General features: G+C 44.5%; 1 protein-coding gene across 2 annotated transcripts in view; it reads right to left on the bottom strand.

Moving 5' to 3' along the window:
• ABRAXAS2 (abraxas 2, BRISC complex subunit) overlaps positions 1-13,223 on the bottom strand; it is a 28,609-nt gene that overhangs the window by 15,030 nt on the left and 356 nt on the right. For both annotated transcript variants that reach the window (XM_077762949.1, XM_077762950.1), the window contains exons 2-4: positions 8,491-8,581; positions 4,800-4,836; positions 2,136-2,202 (exon numbers count right to left, since the gene is read on the bottom strand). In XM_077762949.1, coding sequence (XP_077619075.1) covers positions 2,136-2,202; positions 4,800-4,836; positions 8,491-8,581 — 195 coding nt within the window. The remainder of the gene's footprint in view (positions 1-2,135; positions 2,203-4,799; positions 4,837-8,490; positions 8,582-13,223) is intronic.

Here is a 13,223-nt window from a genome sequence, read left to right as displayed (position 1 = left end):
CGGGGCACCTGGGTGGCTCGGGTGGTTAAGCGTCCGACTCTTGATTTCAGCTCAGGTCATGATCTCACGGTTTGTGAGTTTGAGCCCCAGCTCGACTCTGCGCTAACAGCCTCACTCTGCCCCTCCCCCTGCTCACTCGCACGCATACAGGTGCACCCGCACGCTCTTTCTCAAAATAAACTTAAAAAATATACGCGTATCATATAAAAATCCCCCTCCATCAGCAGCATCTCCCCACTCCCCTTCCCGAAGTAAACACTTTTATGTTTGGTTGCCTTCCTTCCAGACCGTTTTCTGTGCATCCAAATACTCATTTCTACATAGAATAGGCTCGAAGTATAACACTGCTTTTTTCACCTAACACAACTCTGAGATCTTTCTAGGTCACCACATGAGAACTTCCCTCATTCTTTCTAACGGCTGCTTCAGAGCCCACAGGACGGAGGTGCCGGCCCAATCTACTTATCCAGCTCCCACTGCTTAGACTGCTTTCAAAGTCCTCACTATTAAGTAAAGATGCAACAAACAGCCTCGTATGTAGATTCAGAGGCCAAGACTGCTCGGTTCAAGCCTTGGTCCCACCATTACTTGCTGGCACCTTCAGCACGTTACCCTTAGTTGCCTCAATTGTGAAATGGGATGGTAATAATAGTGATGTGCCTCCCAAGGCTGTTGCCGTACAGGGAAAGCGCTTACAACACGGCCTGACACAGAGTTAAACCCTTTGATAATGCCAGCTTTTTGTGTCTTTGTGCCTAGGTGCAAGTGTTTCCTGGAGCCAGATTCACAGAGGTGAAATTGCATATTTAAAATTCTGTTACAGGGGCGCCCCGCTGGCTCTGTCGGTGGAGTGTGCGACTCTTGACCTCGGGGTTGTGAGTTTGAGCCCCACGTTGAGTGTAGAGATTACTTAAAAACTAAGTAAGAGGGGCGCCCGGGTGGCTCAGTCAGTTAAGCATCCGACTCTTGATTTCGCCTCAGGTCATGAGTTCATGGTTCATGAGTTTTAGCTCCGTATCAGGCTCTGCGCTGACAGTGTGAAGCCTGCTTGGGATTCTCTCTCTCTCTCTGCCCCTTCCCTGCTCATGCTCTCCCCATCTCAAAATTAAAAAAATTAAAAAAATAAGATTTAAGAATGAAGAAGAAAATAAGACAATAAAATTTTGCTTTGCAAAGCTCTCCTCCTAAACGTCTGTTATCCACACACACCCCATGGACTACAGCTTCCCCGTTCCCCATCACCTTCCCTACTGGGTCTGAGCAATCCTTTTACACTTCTGCTAATCTGATGGGCCAAAAAATAGTATCATGCTGTTTCAATTTGCATTTCCTAATGGAAGATAAACATCTTTTCATTTATTTCTTGACCATTTGTGGATGTCTTTTTTCTTTTGTGAATTTCCTGTTCAGGTTCTTTATTCATTTTTGTCACTTAAAATTTTTTCATCTATTTAAAAAAAAAATGCGTCATTACTTTTAATATGCAATGAGTTCTCTAGAAAACTGAGCTCCGGTAAGGATTTCCTAAGAATAAATTTCAGTTTTAGGAAGTATAATAAAAGTTCGTTGTCTAAAATGTGAAAATAAGTGGAATAAGGAGGTAGGTTGGTGGTCACCATATAATTAGAATACTATATGCATATATTGACAGAAATAATAAGCACATGATCTTTTGGAAAAACATCTATGTTCAATGTTAATTAAACCTGAAAGAGTAATATTCCCAAAGATGTTTAATTACAGCTTACAATTTTAGAAATATTTTTCCTGATTGTAAAATTAATGCATATGCAGAAAACACGTGCAAAATTATTTTTTAAATTACAAAATAGAAAATTAGAACCATCTAGAATCAATTCAACTATTTTTAACTCTCTGAAGTATAGCTCTGTTTTTCCCTTCGGAGTTTTACACAACATTATCATACTGTAAATACCTAATTTTTTTTCTATTGATATGTTCTAAACATTATCCCACATCTGCAATTTACCTTTAAAATCTACTTAAGTCAACAGAACTCTCATAAGTTAATATCAAATCACATTGTTTCATTTTACATTCCTTTCTGGTTTTAAGTTTAGATGATAAGATTGAGAGTGATTTCCAAATCAGACCGAGCAATAAATAGAACATACCTTTCTCCGATCTTTAAGAATCCTGTCCAGACTCTCTTCATTAACTTTGCTTGCATAGTCATAAAAACTGTTTATTTAAAAGAGAAAATATTATTAAAATTGCATAGTATTTTGACCTGAATATGCTTAGCCTCATGTGTCCATGGGTCACTGAATCCTAAAAGTTGGTAACAGAGATGTAACTGCTTGTCTTCCACAGATAAACAGAGAACTCTATCTCAAAGCTTTCCTGGTGATAGAAGGTATCTTTTGCATCAAAGAATACTCAAGAGACTGCTACAATTCAAAAGGTAGTACTTCCATATGTGGGAGGTATGATAGCAAGAAATTACAAAATGTGTGGTTTCCTTCTTTCTAAGTATCAATTGCTGATGGGGGAAAAAGAACGCAAGCGCTCTTTTTCTGAGATGTGCAGCAGGGGACGAACATCTGTTAAACGTTCGGCTGCACGCTCTCTCCTGTCACTCACTGCATTCTTGCCTCAAGGCTGGCGAGAAGGTGTGAGCACAGCCCAACGTGTCCCAAGTTTTATTCCCAGTTTTGTAGATAAAGAGACTTAGGTTAAGTGACTTGCCTCAAACCACAGAGCTGGCGGATGGAAGAACTGAGGTTTGAAACCAGGTCTGACCCTCAGATAGACCTAGCTGACCCGGATGCTGTGGTGAGCAGGCCACGCATAATGCTGTGTGGGCCCTTCTGCCACAGGTTGTGCCATCCCTCCTCCCTCCTCCGGCCGTCTCACGCCCAGGCCTGATAAAGCAGCAAGAGGTTCACAACATACTAAAAACAAAAACAAACCCACAGAAACGGAAGTCAGGAGATAGCAGCCCCGGCTCTGCCTCTCACTTTATGATCTTGGGCAAGTCCCTTAACCTATGTGGTCTTCACTCCCCTTTCCGGAGAGAGGGAGTAGACACAGATTTCTAAGGTTTCTTTCAACTCCAAGAATTATTATAGGTCTGTGATTTGAACTTAAATCCTGGGGGCGTCTGGCTGGCTCAGAGTGTGAGACCGTTGTTCTCACCCACGCTGGGTGTAGAGATTACTGAAATAAATACAATCTTTAAACAAACAAACTTAGTTAAATCCTTGTTCTGATACAACTTTACTGGCGGCATGTTAAGGAAGTCCTCAGGAGGGCAAGGCAGGGCACACCTAGCACAGCTTTGCAGAATCAGGGCCAAATCGGACACTTTCGCAGACCAAACACAGGGAGTATGTGGACCAAATCATTTCATTTGCTCTGAGATTCTTCTATTTTATTTTTTTTTAATGTTTTATTTATTTTTGGGAGAGACAGAGAGACAGCGTGAGCAGGGGAGGGTCAGAGAGAGAGGAAGTTACAGGCTGAAACAGGCTCCAGACTCTGAGCTGGCAGTCAGCACAGAGCCCGACGCGGGGCTCGAACCCACAAACCGCGAGATCATGACCTAAGCGAAAGTTGGACGCTTAACCGACTAAGCCACCCAGGCACCCCTGCTCTGAGATTCTTCTGAAATGAGTTGCTGGTCTTGCTTCCCACTCCTCTTTCGGTTATGTGTAAATCTAAAGTGATGAGGTTTTCGGCCGCTTTCAGGCTTTGTCCACAGGTAGCCATCTTGCATGAGGGCCCTGCAATAATCAATGGGTAGGTGTGTGTGCGGTAGGGGGGCAGGGGGAGGGTCCCCAGGAGTTCTAGGGTGCAGGGGGCTGGGTGTCTGAGCCAGCTGGGAACAGACGGGGGTCAGGGTGAAAGCAGGGGATGCACAGCACGAAGAGCTAGGCGCACAGGGTTGGCATGACTGTACTAGTGTGGGCAGCTCTGGAAGGGAAGGGNGGTTAAGAAACAGAGTTGAAATCATCATACCAACCATCAGGTGGAGGGGTCTGGGCTCAGAGGGCAGGCAGAGGCCTGGATGGGAGTCTGGGTAGAAGTGCAGTGGACCGAAGGTACTGGCGCTTTTCTCTCTCACCCTCCACACGTGTCATGTGCTCCCTCCCTTCTGAATGTCGCTCCTCCCTTTTCTTCCCCTCTCCGTCCTTTAGTTGGTCTTAGTATGCGACTGGTGTATACTAGCTTATATATATGCAAAAAGAAAGTTCCATGTTTTCTTTCCTTATACTTTGAAGTTGAACACTGAACATTTTTTATTCTTCTTAAAAACACCCGTTAAATTATTTTGTCCATATGTGATCCTTAACTCCCTGCTCTGTGGCTAAAAAGTCCTTGGGAGGGAGGAGGAGCAGGCTTTCACTGGAAACCACAGAGGCCAAGATTGATACCATCCCCTCTCTCCCTCACCTAACACAGCGCCCCGACCACACAGGTGTTTGTTCACAAACAAGGGAATTTGGATGCTCTCAGTTATACATGTGACTTCATAGCCACAATCAGCTACAGACCTAAAATTCACTAGTTTTTTAATTCCAGGTTTTTTTTAATGTTTATTTATTTATTTTTGAGAGAGAGAGAGAGAGAGAGATGGAATCCCAAGCAGGCTCCACACTGTCAGTGCGGAGCCTGACATAGGGTTCGATCTCTCAAACCGTGAGATCATGACCTGAACCGAAATCAAGAGTTGGGTCCTTAATCGACTGAGCCACCCAGGCACCCCAATATTCACTAGTTTATATCGACCAATATTTTAATAAGGACTAAAAGTGACAAAGAAGGATGTGGCTTACCTAAAAAGTTTTGAACAAGGCTGATGGTTATGGATTTCTGTAATTAGAAAGAAAAAAACACATCTTAGCTAATCTGGTAAGATACAGTATAAAGTATAAATTGGCCCAGGATTTTTTTTTTAAACCAAAATCTCAAGCGATAAAAACACAGCTTTCCCGTCCCCAGTAAGTACTGTGTATCCATCAGGGAAGGCGGTGAATCTTCTTAACACTTCAACTCAAGGACACATTCTCAGAGCAGAGTGAACTGGAGAACAGTTTCTGCTTCCATCTGCCTGCACCCGAGGAGCGCACCTCTGAAAGCTTTCACGCAGAACCCGCGGCTAGTGTGTGCCCTCACTCAGCCTCACCTCTTTAAACAAAGCACAAGAGGAAAAAGTGACAACTGACTGGAAGCATCTAATCAAAGTGGTCAAGCACTGAGCGGACAGCTCGGGGAGAGGAGGGCCCAACCACCCCCCATCAGTGACCCACCAACGGCTCAGGACAACTCCGGACAACCTAGGCCACGTGTTTTGAAGGGGAAGGGAGGAGACGCTGGAGGCCCGCTAACCCTTTCAAAGACTGTCGGCACCAAGGGAAACAGTCATTTAGAAGGCAGACCCTAACGGCTTCTGGAAATACTGCTGTGATCAGAAGAACAATTTCTTCAAGCTCATCAGGGGGCTTAGGGTCTGGGTGGCTTCAGGAGACCATGAGACTAATTAACCATTCAGTTCTATTAATAACATTCTTCTAGACAGAGCCTAGTCGCCTATTGTTTAAAAAGCCACAGCCATAGAGTTCCAGGCTACAACTTTAATGCAATTAAAATGAAACCACGACCCTGGAGGACAAGGGACTGCGTCCATTAGCTTCTGTCCTAACGTTAACGTGGCCAGAACAGGCACACGAATGCGGTCCCCTCCGCTGGGAAGATGAGTTCATTGCCTCTCGTAGCTGTTGACAAAGTGATGCAAATAAGAAACCTTCATCTAGAGATTGTTCTTTTATCACCAAACATAATACATTACACCAGCCTACATTATTTCAGATACTATTAGTAAAGCAATTAGAACATGGAACATTTGTAGCAAAAACTTTAAGGAGAGTTCAGGGAAACGAAAAAAAACCTCACCTTCCACTTTAAAGGATATTTTCAGAAACCCCCTCCAGTCAGTTCTGAACCCCAAATACACACAGCTGTCATCAGCCGCCCCAGCAGCCTTCTGCCATGGTTTACGGCTGGGGTTAAAAGCACACTACAGATATGCCCTAGGTATCCTGGGGCATTTGCTAAAGGAAGTCCAATCTTTCTCTTGTAAGATTTTCTGCAATGCCTACGCACTCCGTGGAGACAAGTGGGTGAAGGCCTGAAGCACGAGAAAGCTGCAGATCAGAAGGAGGCTGGCTGGCATGCAGATCTCGGGACCAGGCAGAAGCAGGACAGCCTCACCTCTGGGTCCAGAGCTTTCCGTGCCTCTAAGCTCATCCACGTGATCCAGACTCCTTTACTCGTGCGGGGCGTCTCTGCACTCACCTCCTTAGAAGTCCCCCCAGAGCGACGGCTGTTCTCACTGGTCTTTCTACCTCCGCTTCCCTCCTGGGGGTGACTGAGTAGTTCTAACACTCCCAACCTTCCCAGTAACTGCAGTGGGCCACCTCATTGACTAAGGAGGCCCTTTGGTGGTTGTCTGCTCCCTCCCCTTCCTAGAACTAAGGGTGGGCAGCTCTACTTAAAGTGTGTTAGCACAGCCTTTAAAATCAACACATAGCACGAAACGCGACATGTATTCTGAATGTAGCACCTTTATGAAGTCCTTATTACACGGAGGCAGATAAAGGGGTCTGCACGCGGATTCAGACTCGTGCAGCAAATAAGGACTTTGGTCAGTTCATTTTATTTAGAACATCTCTTTCTGGAGGTTAAGCCACGCCAGGAAGTTTCTTTACCCCACTGGTCTGAACTACTACTCATGCATTTCAGCTAAGATTTGTCTTTTCGACCCAGGTTCCCCAGAGCCCCTGGTTTATATTTTTGACACACATTCATTTTTCAAAGAAAACTATTCCAACGATAACAATACTTCTAAGATAATGCCAACAAACACTTTGCCCATGAGATCCATAATCCGTTTCAAACAATGAGATGAATATAGCTAATAAGCTAAACGTTGTTCAGCAAAAGATGGTTGTCATGGTGCTGTATTAACTAGGACTCTATCGATCGGCACTTCCCCGCATCTACAATACCATGGAAACGTATTTACTGCAAGAACCAGGTTTATAAATCAGATATAGTGCATCAAACTGCAGAATTGGAATTATTTTGCCATTCGGTTTCTTTAAAAATAAATACATAGCCAGGACACTCATCAGAAATGCTACTTTTGTGACCATGCCAGCTAAGAGAGCTCTTTCTTGCACGGTTTGCTGTCAGTTAACACTGGCATTTTAACCTTCATATACAGAATTTGTTTCGAAAATCCAAGTGCAAACAATAAAACTGCACACATGTTCAATAAAAACCAAAGTCTCTATCTCAGGATTTTAAAGAGTTAAGCAAAACAAAATCAAAAGTGAAATCTCAGTGAAAGAGCAGCTACACCCAGTATATCAAGTCTGNGGCTTCAAACCCATGTACCAGGAGGCTTTCAGAACAGGCTTGAGACTGATGATGTGGCCCCAACATAACCTAACCTCTCAGCGAGATTTCAAACCGGAAACCACTGACCTTCACACACTCTGTATTTTAGTTGTGTAGAAACAGGCCAGATTCCCTGCATATTTTATAAAAAGCACTCCTCACTCTGGGTTCCCCTGAATGCACCGCCCACTAGCCCAAAGTTCACCTCCTTCATGACACCTTTGCTGATTTTACCCACTGGCAGGTTTTTTTCCAACTGAGGGTGTTGTCTCTGTTCCTTACTCACAGGTCTCATCTTGTGCCATTGTCTGGTGCCTCTGTTTCCCTGCTCTTTCCTCCCCTGCCTGGCTCCTGGCAGCTAAAGAGGCATCTGGGCACCACTGCCTGGCACACGCGTCACATGTGATGGTCAACAGACGTTGGCTGCAGAAGTGAAACGTCCCTTGCCACGTTCGGAGCATCAGGATATGCTGTTCGGCGACATGTGTGCAGGGCAGTGTGATCCCTAGTTTTCAAAAAAGGGGCTGCTCCAGAGACAGTGGGCGCACCTGTAAATGCTCCTTCGTCTTCCCGGGCAATGGCCCCAAAATGGACTGCTTGGCTTGTTCTCCAGGAGGTGGGGTGGATTTAGCAAACAGCTCGTGTACACAAGCGTGAACATCTTCTCCAGATCCCTCCAGGAAGGACCAGCCCAACACAGCCATTTGTCACGGCATGAGGGGACGCTGACAATGGGGGACAGCCCAATACGCAGACTTGGGGCTCGCTGCGGTGCTAAAGAGACAATCCAGCGAACCGGCACACAGTAATCCGGCACAAGACCAGTCAGTGGGTAAGGGACCGCTTTACAAGGCTAGCTGCACACACAGCCACCCGCTGCAAGCTCACACTTACAAAACACTGCACGCCAGTTACCTGGGCAAATGATCTGCATTGTGACTTTAATTATTTTCCATGTACCTTTAGACTTTCAGATTAAAATCAGGTAAGGGCCGAAGAACAAAACACACAGCACAGCATCGACACAGAAAAGGTATCTCTCAGCTCAGCGATGAACTTACGCACCGATCACTTGCAGAAATTCTGTGTTGCTGATTTGTGAGTCACTGATGCTGAGGGTTTCCTCTTGTCTCACCTCTCCCAGCAGAAACCCTTCCTAAAAGGAATAAAAAGAAAACAGTGGCAGACGAAAAACAAAGATGATTTTGTTTTTTTACTGAGATTAAGAGGAATGGAGGGCATTATAATTTAATAACAATTTTAACAATAACCCAAAAAGCTTGCCAAATAAACTGTTCTTCTACAAACTGACAAGTAAGACTTAAGCAATCTGAGATACATGGATTAACTGGGTTGCTCCATACACAATGAATCACTTTTATCCCTTCAAAAAAAAAAAAACCATAGGTTTTTTTTTGTTTTTTGTTTTTTGAATCAAAAATAAGTAGAGTGAATTCATTTTCTAAATCCTACGGAGTGTAATAACCAATATCAGAAAAGCTCAGGAAGCAGAAATATTCCAAAGCTGTTTTCTGGAAACAGTATACAATTTACTCCATTGTTTTAAAAGCACTGTTAGCAAGACGCAACGAACTGCTCTCGGACGGGCTGTGGGAAGTGAGGATTTCAGCAAATAAATCTCTTATCATTCAGATGAACATTTTCCCCTTATAAACACCGAGGTCGGTTTCTTTACACCCACAGAGAACATACACGGCAAATCCTGGACCCCTCGGCACGTACCCTCCCGTGTGAGCGCATGCCGGCGTGCCCAGCACAGGCAGAGGTGGAGAACACGAAGTGTCTGTCACAGTAACTTCCCTAAAGAGGGTGAACTAACAGCTGTTCTGCAATCTCCCTTCCCGGAGAGCCTCGAGCCTCACTCCTTCCCTCCATTTTGCTCTTCTGTTTTTTTTAATAACTGTTTAAAGTACATTTTTGAGAGAAGAGAGAGAATGCGTAGAAGGGGCAGGGAGAGAGAGAATCCCAAACAGGCTCTGCCTTGTCAGCGTAGAGCCACCATGGGGCTTGAACTCTGGAAACATGAGATCCTGCCATGAGCCGAAATCAAGAGTTGGACACTTAACCAACTGAGCCACCTAGGCGCCCCTATCCATTTGGCTCTTTACTCAAATGGCACCTTATTAGAGGGGCCTTCCCTGGCCAATATGATGGAGACAAGGTCTGCCAGACACTCTGTCTCCTGTCCCCTGCATTCTTTTTCTTCTCAGTCTTCTTACTATGCGCCATAGTACATTCTTGTATTAACAAACAAATGCCTACACCTACTAAAATGTAAGCCCCATGAGAGCAGGGACTCTGTGTGTGTTCACTGCTATATCTCGGCACCCAGCAAAGTGCCTAACACATCGGAGGTGCTCAATAAATAGTGGCTGAGGATATTTGTTCAAACAATGCCCCCCTCTTTTTTCTATGTTTATGNCAGAGGATCTGACACGGGCTCTGAGCTGACAGCACAGAGCCCGATGTGGGGCTCGAACCCATGAACTGTTAGTTAAAGACCTGAGTTGAAGCCAGACACTTAACTGTCTGAGCCACCCAGGTGCCCTGAAACAAGGCCCTAGTACTACATACCTTTCTATTCTAGACTAACCCTTCAAATCAATTAAAAAAATTTCCTAGTTTAAAAATATTCCCAGTTGGGGGGGGCCTGGATGGCTCAATCGGTTGAGCATCCGACTCTTGATTTCAGCTCAGGTCACTCATGGTCTCACGATTGGTGGGTTCGAGCCCTGTGTTGGGCTGTGGGCTTAGAGCAAGGAGCCTGCTTGGGATTCTTTGCCTCCCTCTCTCTCTGCTCTTCCTCCCCCCCAGACACTCTCTCTCAAAAATAAACATTAAAATATATATATTCCCCCAGTTGGAATCTATGGGGGTGAGGAGGGAGAGACAGATGTTTTAGAACATAGCTTTTGTTGTGAATTAGGGGAGCAGAGTGTCCTAAAATCCCAAATCATCATGTATAGGGCATTCTCAAACTTGAGTGATAGACAGATCCCCTTCAAAAAAATTTCCCTCCGGTGCCTGGGTGGCTCAGTCGGCTCAGCGTCCGACTCTTGATTTTGGCTCAGGTCATGATCTCACAGTTGGTGGGATAGAGCCCTGCATGGGTCTCTGCGCTGCCAGCAGGGAGGCTGCTTGGAATTCTCTCTCTCCCTCTCTCTCTGTCCTTCCCCCACTAGACGCACGCACACAGGCTCTCATTCAAAATAAATAAAACATTAAAAAATTTTTCCTCTCAAACCTAAAGGAGTGTCCATGACTGTTATTTTGAGAAACAGTGACTAAAAAAGCTTGTTTTATTCCATAAAAGTCTTTCAGTTATGAGTTCTCATGACAAAAGAGCTTTGCCTTTGTCACAAGTTAATAAAAGTTACAGTGAACAAAAGTTTAAATTCCTATAGAACTTCACACCTTAAGAATGTATCTACAGATTCCCAGTGTCCCACAGTCTAGGACTGCCAAATTTAGAAAATAAAAATGCAGGCTACCCAGTTAAGTGTGAATTTCAGACAAACGATGAACAACTTTTATGTAATGTTTAGGATATGCTTACTCTAAAATATTACTTCCTATTTATCTGAAATTCACATTTAACTGAGTGCCCTGTATTTTACCTGGCAAGTCTATCATAGTCCTCAGGTTGAAAGAGACAACAGTGACATCAATACATTCCAAAGCCAAGTATAATGAGTGTTGATTATCTACTGATCTGGATTATCTGAGCCATTGTTACTTGATAGGAAGAGGCAAATCGGGGTATGTGGGCTCAATCTAGCTTCATGCCTGTTAGTGTACAGCCCACAAGTTGAGAATAGATTCTACTTTTAAATGGTTGAAAAAAATAAAAAATAGGAATATTTCATGATGTGAGGATTATGTGAAACTCAAATTTCAGAGTCCGTTACTAAAGTTCTAATGGAAACCCTAATTTATTTATTGTCCTTGGCTTCTTTCTCCATGCAACAATTGAGTAGTTGCTACAGAGACTGGCTCACAAAACCTAAAATATTTACTATCTGGCCCTTTACAGAAAAAGCTTCCTAACCTCAGCTCTCCAGACCAAATGATTTTAAATTAATTTCTTTCCTGGACAAAACAAGAATGCCCTACAAAAGCACATTTTTGGTTCCTCAACTTGAAAATTTATAAAATTGAAATTAAAGGAGTCTACATATATAATTGTGGCAAGATTAACATAAATAGCTCTGGTCATGCGAGAGAGGGTTGCAAACTACCACTGTGGTGAAACTTTCCATGAAGTCCAGCACCATGTCTGGGAAAGCTCAGGTTATAAGGGAATGTCTCTCGAATTAATGAATACCAATTAAATGACATGGCCCTGTCACTGCTGTTTGTAGAAAAACTATCCACTGGGGCGCCTGGGTGGCTCAGTCCGTTAAGCGTCCGACTTTGGCTCAGGTCATGATCTCAAGGTTCATGGGTTCGAGCCCCGCGTTGGGCTCTGCGCTGACAGCTCAGAGCCTGGAGCCTGTTTCAGATTCTGTGTCTCCCTCTCTCTGACCCTCCCCTGCTCATGCTGTCTCTCTCTCTCTCTCTCTCAGAAATAAATAAAAAAAAACACTTTAAAAAAAAAGAAAAACTATCCACTTTTCAAGAGGTAACTTATTCTTAACAATAATCTTGCCTTTTGCAAAAACTGTCATCTTACTAGGTACTCCAAGAACTAGAGATGTTAAGAAGCATTACTGAAACCATATTCAATATTTCTAAGGACATCAGGAGTATTACAACCTATATATAGAACTTCATTGCATTATTAAATACCTAACTATAGTATCAAAGGTCTTAGTGTCCAGAGACGTGAACTCACTCTGGAAACACCCATCTTGTGTGTATCCCTATCATTAACCTCTATCGGCAACACCGAAGAGACAGAAAGTACAATAATTTCATGCTATCCAGTTTACTAACAGAATCACCTCTCTGTGCGACCAGTCTTTATTAACGGAAGCTAAGACTGCAAACATCAAACCAAATCCAGTTTCTTATTCTGCAGTGTATCATTTTGCTTTGTAATGACAACCACAAAGCCCCCACACTTACTAAACGAATGTCAACAATTCACTATTGACATCTTTTAAAACAACCCCTCCATTTGGTGGACGGATTACACATGTCCCTAGAGATAAAAGTTATCTAGTTTCACAAAGAAACTTCCATCCAGGCGAAGGACATTAAAAGACAATTCGTAAAATAAAGACACTGAAGCGGACAGGCTCTGCTCTCTGTGAGCTCCGAAGCCTATGCATTTCCGATCACTCATACGTAGGCCTGTCATTTCCCTATTTCGCTGCGACGAGCGCCGTGGTTTTCGAACATTCGCCAAGGAACTAAAAAGGCAACTGCAAGGCAAACAGACCCTACACCTAAACACTCCTGTTTACATTCTCCATTTTCCATCGAGGCGAAGGAAACACGCGAACGTATCTCACAAGTACGAACGGTGACAGCCATGGTTTCCCTGTCGCACCCCACAACAACCTGTGAGGCCGGCGGGCGGGGCGGGGTGCCTCGGCTCCCAGACGAAAGCTCGGTCGCCCGGCCCTCTGCCGACCCCGGGAGCCCCTCGCCAGTCTAGAAGCCTCTCAGGGAGGGGCAGGAGCCCGGTTTCCACTAAGCGACTCCAGACACTGCTGGCTGCCAACCGAGACAGCTTTGCTAAACACAAGACGGCTGTCCTGAGAGGCCCGGGAGGCGCCAGGCACCGAGCGAGGGGGCCCAGCCCGGGGGCGAAGGAGCCCCGGGTAGCGGGG

Source organism: Crocuta crocuta, unplaced genomic scaffold (assembly GCF_008692635.1).
Source record: "Crocuta crocuta isolate KB4526 unplaced genomic scaffold, BGI_CrCroc_1.0 scaffold466, whole genome shotgun sequence".
Taxonomy (NCBI): domain Eukaryota; kingdom Metazoa; phylum Chordata; class Mammalia; order Carnivora; family Hyaenidae; genus Crocuta; species Crocuta crocuta.
This window is presented reverse-complemented; position numbering and strand designations above follow the sequence as displayed.